Raw genomic sequence first — 17635 nt, forward strand, 5'->3', positions numbered from 1 at the left:
CATTCTTAATAAACCCATTCCAAAAACATTCAGAAGTCAGGAATACTGATTGATGAATGAAGGACTAATGATTTATAGTTTATGGGCCCATTATACAATGAATCATACAGAAAAAACTTGAATTACAAATCTTGAAAAGAAAATTTGTAAGTGACTGAAAGCAGAATTCTGAATCTTTAAATGAGAAGAGGAGTCTGCCAGAAAGGTTTAGTAGAGTAAAATTTTACTCCATTAAAAAGTCTTTATAAAAAGACTTTTGGGTTTCAAAAGTACCATCCAACTGTTTTACAGGAACATCTTATATCCCACTACCTGAAGTGGTGATATGAAATTCTCAGGGGTTATGGATTCTAATCCATGAATTAAAGGTTTGGGGCTTGTGAAATTTCTCCTATATGCTTTGATGACTAACATGATGACAATTATCTGTTCAATAGTTATACCTGTGGGTTTGGGGAAAACAATCCACCCAAATAACCCCCTCCAAACATTAACTAGATACAAATCTGTCAGGAAAATGTCTGCCACCTATTTAATGACAGATGTGCAAGAGCAATATTACAGTTTTGTTAGTACTTCATCCATATACATTCATAACTGTATGGAACGCTATGTAGTTTACTGTATGCTCATAAGCTCACTTTCTTCAATTTCATCTACACTAATTTAAATTAAGTTTAAAAGTTTGTTTGATGGAGTACAGATGCAAAAACAACCAGGATACTTGAATTAATTGCACATAAGTTACATCATATTCATTTTTTTAAATGAAAAAAACCTCATGGGTTAATCAATCATATGCAAAAAAAAAAAAAACTGAAGGGCAGAAAAAGTAGATGTGGGAAGTGTAGAGAACACCAAGCATAAATTCAAAGCCCACTGCACTTTCAGAAGTAAAAGGAACTGAAATGTAGTCGAAGGTACTCTTCATTTATATCCTCACAACTCTGCACAAGAGGAAAGGGTGGAAACAGGAGAGTACCTCCAAATGGACGCTGCTCTGGAGAACACTGGTCTGGTGCATTTATCCCAGCTATGGCAATCCATACAGACTGTGCTTGAAGGAGAAAGTTGAAATTCTAAAAATCATACCCCAGAAACAGTATGAATCTGTTTTCCATCCAACAAAACCATCCCAGAAAAACCAACTTGAAGCAAAAATAGTGAAAGGCACTTCTCAATAAAGACCATTTCCCTGCCACAGTGCAGCTTTCTAAGAACAAAGATTTTGAGAGACTAAACTTGGAAAATTTCAGCATGGACAGTTAAAGTTACAAGTAACTGAAAATAAGGGGGTAGAATGGAAATATTGTTAAAATTAGTGATGGTGAGTATGATGTGCTGACTCTATAAGATGACTATTCAGATATACAAGAGCCTTTATTTTCTCTCCTGCAGGTAGTGCAGTCATCTGCTAAAAAAGATTCTTAGGAGAAAAGCTCACTTATTCTGTTGCCAAGCTCTATAGAATACTGCTTGAATGAGATTACAGCAACGATGCAGAACCAAGAGGGCAAGCTGTGTGAAGAGGCAGCAGGAGGCAAATCCTTAGGGGTCTGAGAAATGAGAACTGTCTATCCCCAATTTTAAACTACTTCCCTCTTGAGGGAGCTTAAAGTCAGCCAATCAGATTTTATAGTTTGTTTACTACATGAGTATTTCAAATAAAAACAGACAGCAAGGATTTTTTATTTCAGAAGATACTAAACATCTCATAAAAATACATTGTGAATAGCATAAATATTTCTCTAGAATACTGATCTGCAGCTTTGATGGTTCTTCTTACAGCGTATGGCCTGAAGAAGTCTTTCCATCACATTCAATTCCTCCTTATATGGAATGCTATCAATAAGAAATTCCAAGTTTCCTCACTGCTAATTATGTATATGGATGTGCAGAAGAGGACACCCTAGAGAGTCTACAGCTTAGTTATTTTTGCTGCCTTTCCCTTGATAACTGATCAAATCTGAAAACTCATCCACGTGTCTGGAACAGACTCTTTTCCCCTTTGTGTCTGAATAATCTTTATCAGATGTAGAGATTCATCTGACATTTATTGGCTGTCAAAGCAGGGGGAGATATTGCAAATTAAACTATGAGATGAAATTTTTTCAACTTGATATGAATTAATGCCTCACAGTGCTCAAAGGGGACCCATTACATCTCAAATGTACCTTTTTGTTCAAACTTCAAAACATGGCATTTTAATATATGGAGGAATAAGTTTTATAAATATTTACCACTTTTGGAATAAAACCTTTATGAAGTGAGGTTCTTCATTTCTGTATTGCACATTATATTGACCATACTACTATGTTTGTGGCTATTTAAAATTACAACCTTAAAAATGATTTTCTGAATACTATGGAAGATGGAAACAATGTTCTGTAAAAAATTAACTGCTGCCATGGCTGCAGGCAAGTGTACAAAAATTAACATTTTTTATAGCTACATCCAGAGCTAAATATCATTGGCATTAGTAAACATCACCATAGCCCAACTTAAAAATAAGCCTATAATGTTTACAAGGTTTGCCTGAATGTTTTCAAAGAGGAAAAAAATCTCAGTAGATGGAATCATTACTATTAGATTTAAAGCAATAGCATGGAAAAATGTTAAACAGATGTATATGGAGTTAAATTTATTTATGGAAGATCTGTTTCAAGAAGAGGCATAAATAAGATATGCGAAGATATTTAGCTAACATGTGGAATGACTGTTAGGCCTGAATAAAGATGTAGCACAAAACCAGTTGTGCCAACCTGACTGAAGTCAAGCATCTAGAGGTTTCTGGGTAATCCCAGAGTGGAAAATACTGAGAAGCAGCATTGTCTCACAAAGCCCTGGGAAACAGTGAGATCAGTGAAGGGGCTGAGACCAGCTGTGTTATATTGAGAAACACTGTTTGAAGAACTGATAAGACATACAAGCATCTCACAGTTCTGACTCTAACTCCTTGGTTTAGTGTTCGGTGTGTTTTAACTCCCTCGCATTCCTAACCTTTGGCGCTTGTTGAGATATTAACAATTCAATATTGTAGAGACTAGGCATGCGTATATATTAAAAGGTGTCTAATTTCTAGTTGTTAGACAAAGGGGGTGGATTGTTCTAGTGAATGATCTATGACGTAATAAAACTGTCTATATAAGCTAATACTAAGCTGTAAAGAGGCGGCTGGTTCTCTTCGGATACGAGCTGTTCTTTTACTGACACGTGCACTTGTCAATAAAGAACTTTTGATCGGACCTTGCTGGTGTTGCCTGTCTCTCTGCGGTCAGACAACGAACTTCGCTGTTGGGGTTCGAGTCCCCGACATCTTTGGCGACTCCGCCGGGACTTTGTCTGACTCTCCGGCGGGGGATCAGACTCTGAGGCAACGCAACGCGCATCCTCTGATTTAGAGGAGCCTTGCCTGGTAATCTGATCTCTGCGTCGGCGATAAGGTGAGTTCTGTGAACCAGCTGAAGCTCGTAGAAATCCAGCAACATCCACCTACCCGTTGAGTAGGGTCAAGGTTGCCTGGGTTAGAGTCCCAGTGCAGATTGTTGGGGTTCGAGTCCCCGACATGACCAAAACCCATTCTCTGTGCAACTGAAAAAACCTAGATAGAGCGCACTAATCTCTGGAAAATCTTATCCTAATAGGGGCAATGGAAGTGTTCTAAAGCAGTGATGCAAATGAGACTGTCTTCACTTCTCAAGGAGTAGTCAAAATGTCTTATTTCCATTGAAGAGGTCAGAGATTTATTTAAAAATCCACTAGTATCTTAGAATTGGCCACGGAATTAAACATAATGAATATAATACCTAGCTTTTACCCAGCACATTTCCATCAGCAGATCCCATACTGCTTGGCAAAGTAGATCAGTATTATTATCCCCATCTTACAGAAAAGGAAACTGAAGCACAGAGACAAAGTGACTTACCCACAGTCTCCCAGCAAGCAGAGTCAGGAATAGAACCAGTTGTCCTAAATTGCAATCAAGTGTACTTTATAGATAGAGCACTATTCTATCCATGATGGTTCACAACAGATTAGACCTTGAAATTATCACTCTATAAGCACTAGCCCAAAAATGATTAGAAGGCCTTAGACTTGGGCAAGTTTTATCCACTCCCCATATTTTTTTGGAGGGGGTGCAGGGGGGAAGAGAGCAAGATGGAGGAATGGTATAATAAAAGCCTTACAATATAATTTATATTCTGGGTTTCCATATTCTGAGCTTTCAAATGGTATAAGGAATGCAATTCCTAGCCCTGGCAGTTCATTAGACATCACATTCACATAGTTTACCATCCTTTCTCTCCCTATTCAACAGACATGATTTCAGCAGCCAATAACACAAGAACTGCTAGAGCTAAAAACAAATGCTTTATGCCATCTGAAAAGCATCATGGAATCCCAGCTCTCAAAATGGTAAAAAGTCTCAAACTAGCAATTTGGGATACTGGCTGGTAAAAATCAAGTATAGAACTGAAGTGGGGAATAAAGCAAGGTGCTAATTAGAACATTTATTGTAAAAGTTCACTGTCCCATAATCTGCTTGAGCTAGAAATATTACTTTCAGACCAGAACAAATGTTTTCAGGACCAATGACTTTTTCCAGCACAATCCTGGACCAATAATCAGAACAAACAAAAATAGTTGCCATATTTTCTCGTAAAAAAAAATCACCTATAATAAAAAGTACCAGTCAATGCATGTATTTACTGGATTGATTTAATTCACTGAAAAGAGAAGATAATCTGGTCTATGGTTTTTGTTGTATTTTCTGAAGGAGAAATTCTATTTGTACATTTAGATTTGGCTGTCCCTTTTTGGTCCTTTTACTTAATATTTTATAAGCTTCCATTTTCTTTTGCTTGTAGAGCCTTTGAGCTTCTTCTCTTTCTCGTATCCTTTTCTCGGCTTCCTGAAATAAAAGCAGCAAAAATATAACTGACATGAGTAAATCAGAATCAGTACAAACCCTAGACCTGATTTTTAAATAACACAAGCATCCTTGTGAAAATATTGGAAGTTGGGTACCATACTGGTTTTATGGCCACCACCACTTTTAAAAGAAGTTTGAGAACTGAAGAAGAGTCAGATATTATTGTAACTGAAACAAATGTTACATTGGAATGAAGACTGCGATGGCAACTGTACATCTGTGGCAGAATGGTACTCTCTACAATAAAGCTAAAGCTCTTTTGTCTTGCACAGACCTTTCTAAAGGGCTGGCTGAGGCTGTAGAATGAAATCCCAAGGAACTAAGGACCATCACAAACCTCACCGCCTTCTGTTCCAAGGGCAAGACACTTTTTTTTTTTACCTGCTTTCTGTAACAAATACACTGCAACATACATATTACAAAAACAAATGAAAACAAGAAATAAAAGCCTTCCCACTAAAACAAGACACTCCACTGCACACACGTTTCCCACTGGGGAGAGAATGAGAAAAAACAAAAACAAACATGTAACAGATGTTAGTCGCATCACGTAATGCACTACTGGAAGGCACTCAGATACTACCAGTGACGAGCGTGGTATAAAACTCTTTATATAATTTTATTCAGCATTTAGGGCAAGTTTAGGTGCTACTATCAATATTTTGTTTTACATTGAATAAATTACTAAAGCAAATTATATTTTTAATGAGCATGCTAACTAGTTTGATACACTGAAATCATGTCCAATCAAAATACGTGAAGCTGTCACTAATCAGGCTAAAGGCTTGCTTCAGTTTATTTGGATGGCTGCTCTGATGGGATTTTATTCTTTGAAACGCAACACTGTAAAGGCCACAAAGACAGATGTCTTAGCAGCAGTGTGCATGTCAAGAGATGCTAGTTTATCAAATGCATATTATATTCTTTTCATTGCATAAATAGGCTTCAGAGTGTTTTGTAGAAATGAAAAACACATGAAAAACTATTTAATGCAACAGAAATTTCATAATTCAGCAGGAATAGTACTTTATGTTCTATGAAAATATGAAGTGATTTAAATCTAAATAACCCAAGCAAACATTTCTAAATAGGCATCCCAAAGCAGCTGAAAAATCTAAATAATGGCAAATACTACGTCCCTTCATATTCACAAATATTCATAAATGAGTATTTTATTAATGAATATTACTGAAAAAATACTAAAATGTGTGGCATTGAACAAAAAAAAGCAAACCTTCCTAATCAATTGCATTTCATGCAAGCCAGACAAAGAGCCATCAGAGAAAAGTTACTTTAGATCATTGCTGACATTGGGCTTGAAAGAAATTATTTTGGAGCAGGAAGAATGACCCTGTCCATGTGGAATATGCAGGATGGCTTGCGTCTATAGGTATAGATTTTGGAGGCTCTTCTTGCTGACACGACTACAAGAAAACACGTTTCTATGGAAAGGAAATAAACCTGACTTGTGGTTTGGACAGATATGCTGTCTTAAGAATCATTAATATCATTGTGCGATCTATTAGAAACTTGATGTGTCAAGATTTCTAACACTATTTAGCACATACAGTAACTCCTCACTTAACATCCTCCCGCTTAACGTTATTTCGAAGTTAAATCGCTGCTCCATTAGGGAAAATACTTGTTTAAAGTTGTGCAATGCTTCCTTATAACATTGTTTGGCTGACTTTACAAGGGAGCATTGCACAAGTTCCCCTTCTCTGCCTCCTCCCCCTCCCTCCCAGCGCTTCCCCCACCGCCAAACAGCTGTTTGGCGGCGCTTACGACTTTCTGGGAGGGAGCAAGCAGGGAAGCTGCCCCACCCCTGGCAGTCAGGGCCACCCGGAATGCAGGGGCTTTAGGGGATGCAGGGCCCTGGGCTAAGGGGGCCCCGGGGCCCTGGCCTGCAGCTCTAAAGCCCCTTTCGGAATGCGGCCCTGCGAGCATGGGCCAGAGGACTCAGGAGGAGCAGGGGCAGCCGCGCAGCCAGAGAGAAGTGGCACATCTTTAATCAAGCCAAGATTTTAAAAAGCAACAAGTAATTTTAGCTTGATTTTTTTCAGAAATTCCCGAGTACCAGCACTTTTTAAAAACCAAGCCTTTAACGTGGCTCAAGTTAACCACCCAAACATCAATAGTCACTTTTAAAAAATCTCGATCTAAACGTTCGAGTGGCAAATTTACTTGGCACACAGATGAATTAGCGAAACTGTAAACGTCAGCAAGATTATAAATTAGTTACTGAACTCCAATTTGCTTTAGCCAGCAAACCACACAAGTCCTGCATGCTGACTTCAGGTGCCATTTTGTGCTCCAGAAACTTAGCTTTCATTAAAGAGTCTTAACCTTGACGGTGCAAAGAAAACTTTCAGTACGTGAATTGAGTGTAGATTGACAGTGACTCTGTCTGAATTGCAGACAGCTTGGAGCAAGAGCTCCAACAGGTTTCAACAATTCTATGCATCTCATCATTTGTTAACAGAAACCCCCAACTGTGATACCTGAGGGCCAGGATTTCCAGAAGTAACAAAGAACTTAAACGTACATCATCTCCAACAGGTGTTGTCCAACCTGTTCTTAAAAACCTTCAATGATGGGGATTCCACAACTTCCCTTGGAAGCCTATTGCAGAGCTTAACTACCCTTAGAGTTAGAAAGTTCTTCCTAATACCTAACCTAAATTCCCCTTGCTGCAGACAAAGCTCTTTACTTCTGGTTCTACCTGAACATGGAGAACAATTGATCCCAGTTCTCTTTATGACAGTTCTTAACGATTTGAAGACTTATCAGATCCCCCTTCAGACCTCTTTTCTCAAGACTAAACATGCCCAGTTTGGAGGGTTTTACTTTTCCTCATAGGTCAGGTTTTCTAATCCTTTTATCATTTTTGTTGCTCTCCTCTGGGACTTTCTCCAGTTTATCCACATCTTTCATGAAGTGTGGCAACCAGAATTGGACACAATACTCCAGCTGAAGCCACACCAGTGCAGAATACAGCGTGACAATTAACTCTCATGTTTTCCATATGATACTCCTGTTAATACACTCCAGAATTATATTAGCTTTTTTTTTTTTTTGGCGCAACTGCATTGTACTGTTTCATTATGAAGATTTGCAGTTTCCAGAGTGAGTGACATCTCAGTTAGCATCACAAATGGATGGCATGGGGAGATGTCACAACTTATTTTTTCTCAATCAAAAAAATCAAGTCCAAGAAGTCCAAGCAGGGCAGCCAAACCTCACTGAAGGGAAGCCAGATCAAAGAGCACAAGGGACATCAAGTCCTGTGAAGCTTGAGCTTAGCCAGATAAGCACAAAGTATATTAAAACCCACAAACAGAGGGAACAAAACTAAGGAAACCCAGTGCAGTGCACAACAGGAGGCATGAACAATCATATTTTAACACTTGTACTCTGTGAGTGGAGTTTAATCAGATTTTGGAGACAAAGAATATCATTTACCTCCCCCCTCCAATTTAACCTCTGGACACAATCCTGCCCCAAAGATCTCAATTTAAGATTTGTTCACCTCTTTCTTTTTGGCACGTTCAGCCTTTATTTTCTCATATTCTTCTTTTGCTTTTTGATTTGAAGTTTTCTTTTTAAACTTCCTTTGAGTCGTATCTGACCTGTAATGGACAAGTGTACATGTAATTAGCTCATGGATATTTAGATTTCCACAATCATAACTGTAGCACAAAGCAGCACTGATCTAGTATAGACTATTTAGGAAATAAGTGGCTCTAAGAAGAAACCATGAATCTTTAAACAAAAAACAAAAACAAAATACCCTCTTTTTTAACAACAAAAAAAGATATTTGTCTCTTCATTTTCATGTCTGCTTGGACTGCAATGTGTTCTTGATTACACAAATACTAGGAATCTCACTAAATTTCTATACCAAAAGCACGCTTAGTCATGCCATGAGTGCAGGGGACTGGACTAGCTGATCTCTCGAGGTCCTTTCCAGTCATAGGATTCTATGATGCTTACCTGATGCAAACCTTATGTGGCGTATCTATTTATCACAATCATGATGGGAATCAAGGATGGCAATCCAATATATCAAGTTTCTCAGTAAATTCTTAATATACCAGGGGCTGAACTACATAGAGCTGTGTGCACAAAGAGGAAAGGCAGGGAGTTGTTCTAAGTACTACAGTGCCTCTTGTGCCCTGCGTATATGTCCCACAGAACTGAGGGGTTGCATTAGGGATATTTCTGGTCCCCCTCATCACCACCTTCAGAATGCAGATAATTCCATGTAGTAATCTGGCAGGAGGCAATGCAGTTTCGCATGGGTAGAAGTTTCCTGGCACTACATTCCTCCCTTGTGGGATTTTTCTGTGTAATAGAGTTATCTACCTTCATGATTTTGTTCAGATTCCCAATTTTTACATTATTTAAATAGCATCGTAGGTAAATAAGGGCTCAAGCCATTACCAAAATCTAAACCTGTTACCTCTGAAAATACTTCTGAGAGACAAATTAAAGGTGGACAAATTCCTTCATGCTCTATAGTTTAGATTTCAGAGATGACAGCTAACCAGTGCTATCTAGCAAACATGATATAGGCTCAGTCAAAAAAAGGAAAGTTCAGATACTATGTCTTAGAACTCATGCTGCCATTCAAAAGTATCACATTTATTTTCTGCAGTAGTCGTCAGTTTATTTTCAGCTCCATCATGTGGCAAGACTGTGCACTAACACCTAAAATTGAGAGCACACCATTTTGAAAGTGGGCAACTATTTTAAATAATAATGCAGTATACAAAGAAAAAGGCCAAAAATAAATAGAATAGAAATACCATACACAAGATTCTATTCGATATCCCCAACACCTTCATACAGAACGTGGTAAAGTGGCAAATAATCCCAAACGATATTAACTAAGATTCAAACGGTTAAAAAAATCACAATTAATCACAAATTAATCAGTTTTAATCACACTGTTAAACAATAATAGAATACCAATTTAAATTATAAATATTTTTGAATTTTTCTCTACATTTTCAAGTATATTGATTTCAATTACAACACAGAATACAGTGGTTAGTGTTCATTTTATATTATTGTTTATTACAAATATTTGCATTGTAACCATAAAAAGAAATAGTATTTTTCAAATCACCTCATACAAGTACTATAGTGATTTTGAAAGTGCAACTTACAAATGTAGAATTTTTTTTTAACATAACTGCACTCAAAAGCAGAATAACGTAAAACTTCAGAGCCTACAAGTCCACTCAGTCCTACTTCTTGTTCAGCCAATTGCTAAGACAAAACAAGTTTGTTTACATTTACGGGAAATAATGCTGCCTGCTTCTTATTTATAATGTCACGGGAATGCCTCTTCTCACTTTCAGGTAACATATTTGAAAACGTAGAAAAATATCCAAAAATATTTATAATAAATTGAAATTGGTATTTTATTATTGTTTAACAGTGTGATAAATCACAACTATTTATTTTAATCTAGTTAATTTGTTTTGCATTAATTGCTTGCATTAGCTGCGATTGACAGCCCTAATACTAACTGTCATGCATCAAATGCACATAGCACATGTAATACAACAGCATTCATGCAATCAATAAGAGCAAGCATTTCTGGAGACTGAATTTCAAGCAACTGTAACACATTAATACAAAGTGACTGAAAACTATCTATTTGTACAACCATATTCATTAGTATAATAATTTAACTGTTGCACTATAATGCATTAAGTATTTTTAAAGATAAAGTGATGGATTTATATACTTAAAACAAATGAGATGCAACAAGATTTGTAATGTGCTCTGGCCAAAGTTCCAATGACAGCAAAATCCTCAGAAGTGAACATTATCACTAGAACACCTCAGTGAAATTCTCTCTTCAATATATGAACTACTAAGAACAAATTTTTAAGTCTCAGCATCCCACCTGTGAATGATGATACATATCAAGGGGATAATTGGAGAGACATCAGTGATATAATCCATCACAGAGTATCATCATCTAGTATAATACCACCATACTATAACAACATATCATATCTCAATCCAACCCCGAAACAGTTGAGGAAAAAGAGATGGATAAACTCAAGATACAGATGAATATACATCTCTCGCCAAGTGAGAAGGTGTATATTATTGTGAGAAGCCCAATTCATTAAAGCTGAGATTGTCATATAAGAACAGCTATACTGGGGTCAGACCAAAAGTCCATCTAGCCCAGGAGACTTCAGACAGTGGCCAATGCCAGGTGCCCCAGAGGGAATGAACAGAACATCAAGTAATCCACCCCATTACCTATTCCCAGCTTCTTGCAAACAGAGGCTGGGGACACCATCCCTGCCCATCCTGGCTAATAGCCATTGATGACCTATCCTCCATGAACTTATCTAGTTCTTTTAACTCTGTTGTAGTCTTGGCCTTCACAATATCTTCTGGCAAGGAGTTCCACAGGTTGACTGTGCGTTGTGTGAAAAAACATTTTTTTTGTTTGTTTTAAACCTGCTGCCTATTAATTTAATTTGGTGACCTCTAGTTCTTGTGTTACGAGAAAGAATAAATAACACTTCCTTATTGACTTTCTCCACACCAATCATGATTGTATAGACTTCTATCATATCCCCCCCTTAGTCATCTCTTTTCCAAGTTGAAAAGTCCCAGTCTTATTAATCTTTCCTCATATGGCAGCCTAATAATTTTTATTGCCCTTTTCTGAAGCTTTTCCAATTCCAATGTATATTCTTTTTGAGATGGGACGACCACATCTGCACGCAGTATTCAAGATGTGGGCGTACCATGGATTTATATTCACAAAGTATTAGTATATTTGAGACAAATGCAGGAGAGATGTGAGTGGGGTCACTAAAGGATTTAAAGAAAGAATGGATGTTATCAGATTAAGGTTTAATTGGATGTTAAAAATGAGAAAGTTTGTTCTGATTTGAAAGTTTCCTTTCCTTATCCACTAATTGGGGCGCCTTGAATATGTGAACATCTTAAGACAGGGGTTCTCAAACTTGGGGTTGTGACTCCTTAGGGGGTTGCAAGGTTACTATGTGGGGTTTGTGAGTTGTCAGCCTCCATCCCCAATCCCTGCTTTGCCTCCAGCACTTATAATAGTGTTAAATATAAAAAATATGTTTTAATTTATAAGGGGAATAGCACTCTGTGAAAAGAGTAACCAATACAAAAGTTTGAGAACCACTGCCTTAAAATGATATGCTCAAGTGAAGAGATGTAGACAAGTGGGATAAAATAGCCTCTGGAGACTGCATACAGGAATATGGTGTCCAAGTTGCATCTGTTAACAATGAAAAAGGCACGTGAAGAGTCAAACGTTACATACTATATAATTTTGGCCATTGTAAGAATCATGGTCTAAAGACTGACTTATCCAATGGGTGCATTTGATTATATGTAGTGGGTAGAAACCTAATATACAGCTTTAGCCTAAGTAAATAATTGAAAGATAATACATTTTTTTTCCAAATTGTTATTATGGGTTGCCTACAAATGTTCTAAATTTAAGGTCTACTGCTTAGCTGGGATTGGAAACACTTTCAGCACAAAATACTGAAATTCACTTTCTGTGAACATTTACACAAATAAATTGGATCACCTGAATGGCTGCAGACACAAAAAGGCTTAAGAAAATGTAAACATTTGAATTAAGCTGTGTAAATGTGTGTAAAGTATTTTCTATTTTCACAGTTCTTGAATTGGATCATGAACACTGTGAGCGATGAATTGTTTGACAAGATGAAAGATGATGAACTTCTCCATTGTGAGAAGAACAGTTAATCCGAATATTGAGTTGTAGTTAAAAGGTGCTGGGTCAAAATTAAGTTTATTTTAAAGTAAGGTGACAGGACTCGGGTATAGTAGGTTCAGGCATGTTGAGTAAGTTGATTATGGAAATGTATATAGAGTGAGGAAGCACAATGAGATAATATGGAAAAGGGCCCCATTTATAACACATTTTGCCTCAAACGGCTCTACTGATAGTCCCCTGGTTTTTTTTTATTTTTTATATAAAAGATATTATACTCATCATGGAAGTGCAGACACATTTGGAGGATAAAACATACATAATGTGTGTATTTAAACACCTTCCAAGACTTTAGAAAAGAAACAAGGAATACTTTATTTAATTTAAGATGCAAGCAAAAAGCTGTTTAAAAAGGAGTCACCCAAATTGGAGTTTAGCCAGGACACCACTAATTTGACCAAGAATACTCTGAAGCACAATTCAGCTGAGACAGAAGTCAGTGGAATCTTTTCATTGACTTCAACTAGAATGAGATCAAGGCCACTTTGACAAGCAGCACAAAATCTATAACAGATTTGCTTTGCAGTCCAAAAAACAAAGACCCTGACAATCTCCAGAAGCACATTATCCCCCCCATCATACTATGGCACTGGCTGAGAACATCACCACCTAGTAAATTACCTGTAGCACAACAAAGATTAGACTTAGCAACCAATCATCTTACCTTTAAAGGGAAGAAAATAAGGATTTTTAAATAATAATTTTAACATTAAACACAGTATTAAAAACCAGTTGTTCATTTTTCCAAATAAAAGTTCAAAGCTATTTATTCTATAGAGACTATCATTTTCCTGTTAACATGAAAGTAGTGAAATTAGGACAGAAAAATGCCTTTTGCATTCACGCTCAACATAAAATATAAACTGAAATTTAATTACCATTCTCTTCCAACCAGTGTAGTTTTAATTTAATTTAAATTCCTTTATTGCTACAGGATCTGTGCAGGCATCTCAGTTAGTAGGATTTGGGGATGAAATTAGTAAATTATTTGGCCCAGCATCATTATTTCATTCTTCCACTGAAGTCCCATGGAAAAATTCTCATTATTTCAGAGGACCCAAGCAATGTTTCCACTAATTTTTTCCATCCATGTGGAGAATAAATTTTGTTATGTGCACTGAGGTATGTGCCTATGTGCGCCACCAGCAGAAAAAAAATGTATATATAATATATATTTTTAGAAAGTTACCATAGGGATCATTAGTCCAGCCAGGACAGGTTAGGCATTTTAGAACTCACTAGTCAAAGAATTAAATGTAAGTGTAAGAAAAATAAAAATTCTGAAATGAATAGACCAGTCAAAACTCTAAAATAACACTTCGAAAGAATAAAATTTACAGCGAATATATGTGCATTGAAGGAAGTACCAAGAAGTAACAACAATAATACAAGTATGTGTTGGAAGGTGAGCATGAAAGAGACTGTGTGTGTGTGTTGGCTGCTGGGGAAAGCTGTATGCTGTCTCTTTAAGACACTTACTGAAAGCTCTCCTGCTCTGTGTTGAGCCCTGTTGTCTCCCCTGCCCTGCTCTGCGGAGATGGGGTACATGGGCAGTGGGAGGGAGGGAGACAGACAGTGTGACCTGGCTGCTGGGGAAATCTCAGAGACAATGTATTGTCTCTTTAAGAAAGGCACTCAGAATCCAAGGGCTTGTCTACACTTACCAGGGGATTCATGCACAGTCATCGATCCATCGGCGGTTGATTTAGCGCTAAATTGACCACATATCGCTGTCCCATCAACTCTTGTACTCCACTGGTTTGAGAAGAGCAAGGGGCGTTGACAGGAGAGTGTCTCACGTCGACATCACATAGTGCAGACCCTGCAGTAAGTAGATCTGAGCTACGTCAGTTTGAGTTAATCACGTAACAAACTGCGTAGCTTAGATCGACTTTTCCCTTTAATGTAGACACTCACCATTCAGATCAGAGCAGCTCCGAGTCCGCCTGAGCCAGGCTGTCCCCTGTGCCCTGCTCTGTGGAGGTGGGTTACAGGGGCGGGGGTCTGGGGGCACCCTGACATCAGCAACCTCCTCCCTCCCACGCCGCGCTCTGCACAGCCAGCAGGAGGGTCCCGGGAGCAGCTGCAGGATGGAGCAAAGTGGGGGGAGGGGCACCTGAACACATGCTGCCGGCTGTGCGGCACTTAAATCTCTCCTGTGCAGCCGCCAAGTGCATAGTTTACAGGGAACACAGGACTCAAGCTCTAATAATTGTCAGTTTTGCTTTCTGGTTCTGATAAAATCAGCACAAGGCTGTTGTCTTCAGGTTTCTAACAATTCAGAGTAAGATTTAATGTTAAGAAAACATGTCTATTCATTAGGATTTTATAATATCTATTCCTTTACTTAAAGATAACAAACCAACCATAGGACTTAAGCTGTGGCATCAGGTGCCTTAAGAATGAAGGGGAAAAAATGGTTTTAAATATGATACTTACGTTACTGTTATGCTGCATTTTTGTTCTAACAAAACTTCAGTTCTTTTAGATTTTGATTGTTTTTGAAGCATTTTCTTTTCAGCTAAATAGAGATGCTTCAAGTGCTCTGGGTAAGAATCTGTATATTGAACTTTCCATTGAGGATGTGCTTTTCCTTCCTTTTTTAGTAATTTCTTGTATTCCCGTTGGATCTTTTGCTTTCTCCAAAATGCAAATCCTTGTCCTGAAGCCATTAGAAAGAGTGAGTTAGACAAACTATCTAAGAAGGTAACTTAATAATAATAAGCTTTTACTCTGCTAATGCATTTTTCACAACATGAACCAAAACTAGCATCTTAACTGCTACTATAGACCAAGGTTCTCAATCCTTTTATTTTTCCCCTCTTTTTTCCCTCAGCCCCCGTCCTCCTCACAACATGCTATAAAAACTCCATGGCCCACCTGTGCCACAATAACTGATTTTCTGCATATAAAAGCCAGGGCCGGTGTTATAGGGCAGTTGCCTGGGGCCTCATGCCATAGGGGCTCCTGCAAAGCTACACTGCTCAAGCTTCAGCCCCAGGTAAATGCTGTAAATGTGGCCACACACCAGCGCTGGTAGCTGTGAGTGTGGCCACACACCAGCGCTGGCCCTGCACAGCTGCACGACCAGCGCTGTAACTCCCAGCGCTGCAACTTTCAAGTGTAGCCAAGCCCATAGACAGGACTCCACTGTTTTAAGTTGCATCAAGAAAACTGAGAAAAGCTTCATAACATGAAGCATTTAGGTTGCTAACACGGGTGCAGCTGCACCATTGTAGGAAAACAGTTGCAAAACATGGTAGTGTCGGTGCAGCCTTGCTAATGATAATCATTTAAAAATACTTGGATGAATACACCAGATGATTAAGGTCTCCTTACTGCTTTTACAAATCCATTTTTGAACAGTTTTCACTTATCACAATCTCTTGCTTTCAGTCCTATGTATGAGATCAAAGGGAATTCATAAAGATGGTCTCAAAGAAGTGTTGCATATTTCATGGGCATCCAAGATTATTTTTAACAACTACAACTGGAACAAAACTGGCTCAGTTATAGAGGTACAATGCTTTAAAGTATTTTTAAAGAAAATACTGTCTTCTCTCTCTTTCTTCATTTACTTGCTTTTTATAACTGTCCAGGGAAGAGCTCTCTCTCAAGCCTAGAAATATATGCTACACTCAACACATACATGACTATTATGAACATTCACTCAAGTCACTCAAAGAAAAAATAAATAGTTGTTCCACTTTGTATAGCCATTTATCAGTTAGAAGCATAAATTGGAGCCTTCTTTTCCATCCAAAAGGATTAAACCCATTCTGGAACTTGGATAACAGCACACATGGTTTCCATACAAGCTTTTAGTTGAATCATTCCTGCTCAGTGGCCAAAATTTGAGAGTTGCTTGGCTTACCCTTCAGTGTTTTCTCTAAAACACTTTATCACAGACAGTTAGACATACCTGATGAACCATACTACAAATGAAGAAATAAGAACGCATTTGCAACACATGTATTTCTTTACATCCAACTAACCACAGAGCTGGCCTGAACCCAAAGCAAAAAAAGCTTGGGAGCCTTTCTGCATTCTGGGACCTCAAGAGCCAACTAGTTACAACTCGAGCAACTCCCCATTGCCAGGTGGGCCCTGTTAGAGCATAACCAGCCTTGTTTATTTACAGTTCTCGAGTTAGCTTCGACCCTGCTCCCTGACAAATGCTAGGGAGGGGAGAAGACCCAACTGAGCCTGAGTCCCCTCACACCATCCCACGGGGGCATCCTGCTTCCAGACACCGGGCGGGGGTGAGCCATGGGGCACAGGCAGCCCCACTCCTCGCCACTGCAATGGTCAGAGACGCGCCAGGCTTGGCCGCAGCCCGGGAGCACAGGGCAACCCGGGGCTTATGACACTACGTGCAACGACGGCAACAGGCCCCGAGCGGCTGCGGGCTGCGCGAGCTCTGAGCACCAGGGACCGGGGCGGCCGTTGGGGGGGGGGGGGAAGCGCGAGATCCCCCCTAGCCCCCGCGCGAGGCCCCGGCGGCGGCGCTCCCTCCTCCCCCAGCCGCGGGGCCCGGCTCTCGCCCCACTCACCCTCCCGAGCGTTCCCCAGAAAGCTCCGCCGCGGGTCCGGCCTCCATTGGCGCTTTCGGCGGGGACCCTGGGCCGCCGCGGTGTTTTTCTTCGGGGCAGCCCGGCTCCTGTTCGTCCCCGCCGGTGCCATCAGCCTTCCTCCGGTCCCTCAGACTCGTCGTCGCGCTCCGGACACGTCACCACACAGCGCCCGCCTCCTAACGGGCGGATGGCGACCTCTGCTCGGTGTTCGATTCGCCAGCCTGACCACCTGAGGCAAGGTGGAGCCCGAGCCACCCGGCCGCCAGGCATCACAAATCGAGCGCCGAACAAAAGTTCCCTCCTTCGCCG

At 39.3% G+C, this 17635-nt stretch overlaps 1 protein-coding gene across 2 annotated transcripts; it reads right to left on the reverse strand.

The window, feature by feature from the left end:
• Positions 1 to 4703: 4703 nt before the first annotated feature.
• Positions 4704 to 17566, reverse strand: CCDC59 (coiled-coil domain containing 59). Of its 2 annotated transcripts, none has more exons than XM_044979894.1 (4): positions 17306 to 17566; positions 15192 to 15414; positions 8463 to 8562; positions 4704 to 4912 (listed from the first exon to the last, which is right to left on the reverse strand). In XM_044979894.1, exons 1-4 carry the CDS (start codon positions 17433 to 17435, stop codon positions 4751 to 4753), a joined length of 615 nt encoding a protein of 204 aa, XP_044835829.1. In that variant the 5' UTR covers positions 17436 to 17566; the 3' UTR covers positions 4704 to 4750. The 2 variants fall into 2 exon arrangements, with proteins under 2 accessions (XP_044835829.1, XP_044835840.1); XM_044979905.1 differs by lacking the exon at positions 17306 to 17566 and adding an exon at positions 16954 to 17161.
• Between the last annotated feature and the right edge of the window lie 69 nt (positions 17567 to 17635).

This window comes from Mauremys mutica, chromosome 1 (assembly GCF_020497125.1).
Source record: "Mauremys mutica isolate MM-2020 ecotype Southern chromosome 1, ASM2049712v1, whole genome shotgun sequence".
Classification (NCBI taxonomy): domain Eukaryota; kingdom Metazoa; phylum Chordata; order Testudines; family Geoemydidae; genus Mauremys; species Mauremys mutica.

Bases quoted from the DNA above. Each gene is read 5' to 3' on its own strand.
- CCDC59 (XM_044979894.1), bottom strand. From the start codon at position 17,435: ATGGCACCGGCGGGGACGAACAGGAGCCGGGCTGCCCCGAAGAAAAAC. The intron at 8,563-15,191 runs GTAAGTATCATA...TGTCCATTACAG, and splicing joins AAATGCAGCATAACAGTAAC to GTCAGATACGACTCAAAGGA. The intron at 4,913-8,462 runs GTGAACAAATCT...CTTTTATTTCAG, and splicing joins AACGTGCCAAAAAGAAAGAG to GAAGCCGAGAAAAGGATACG.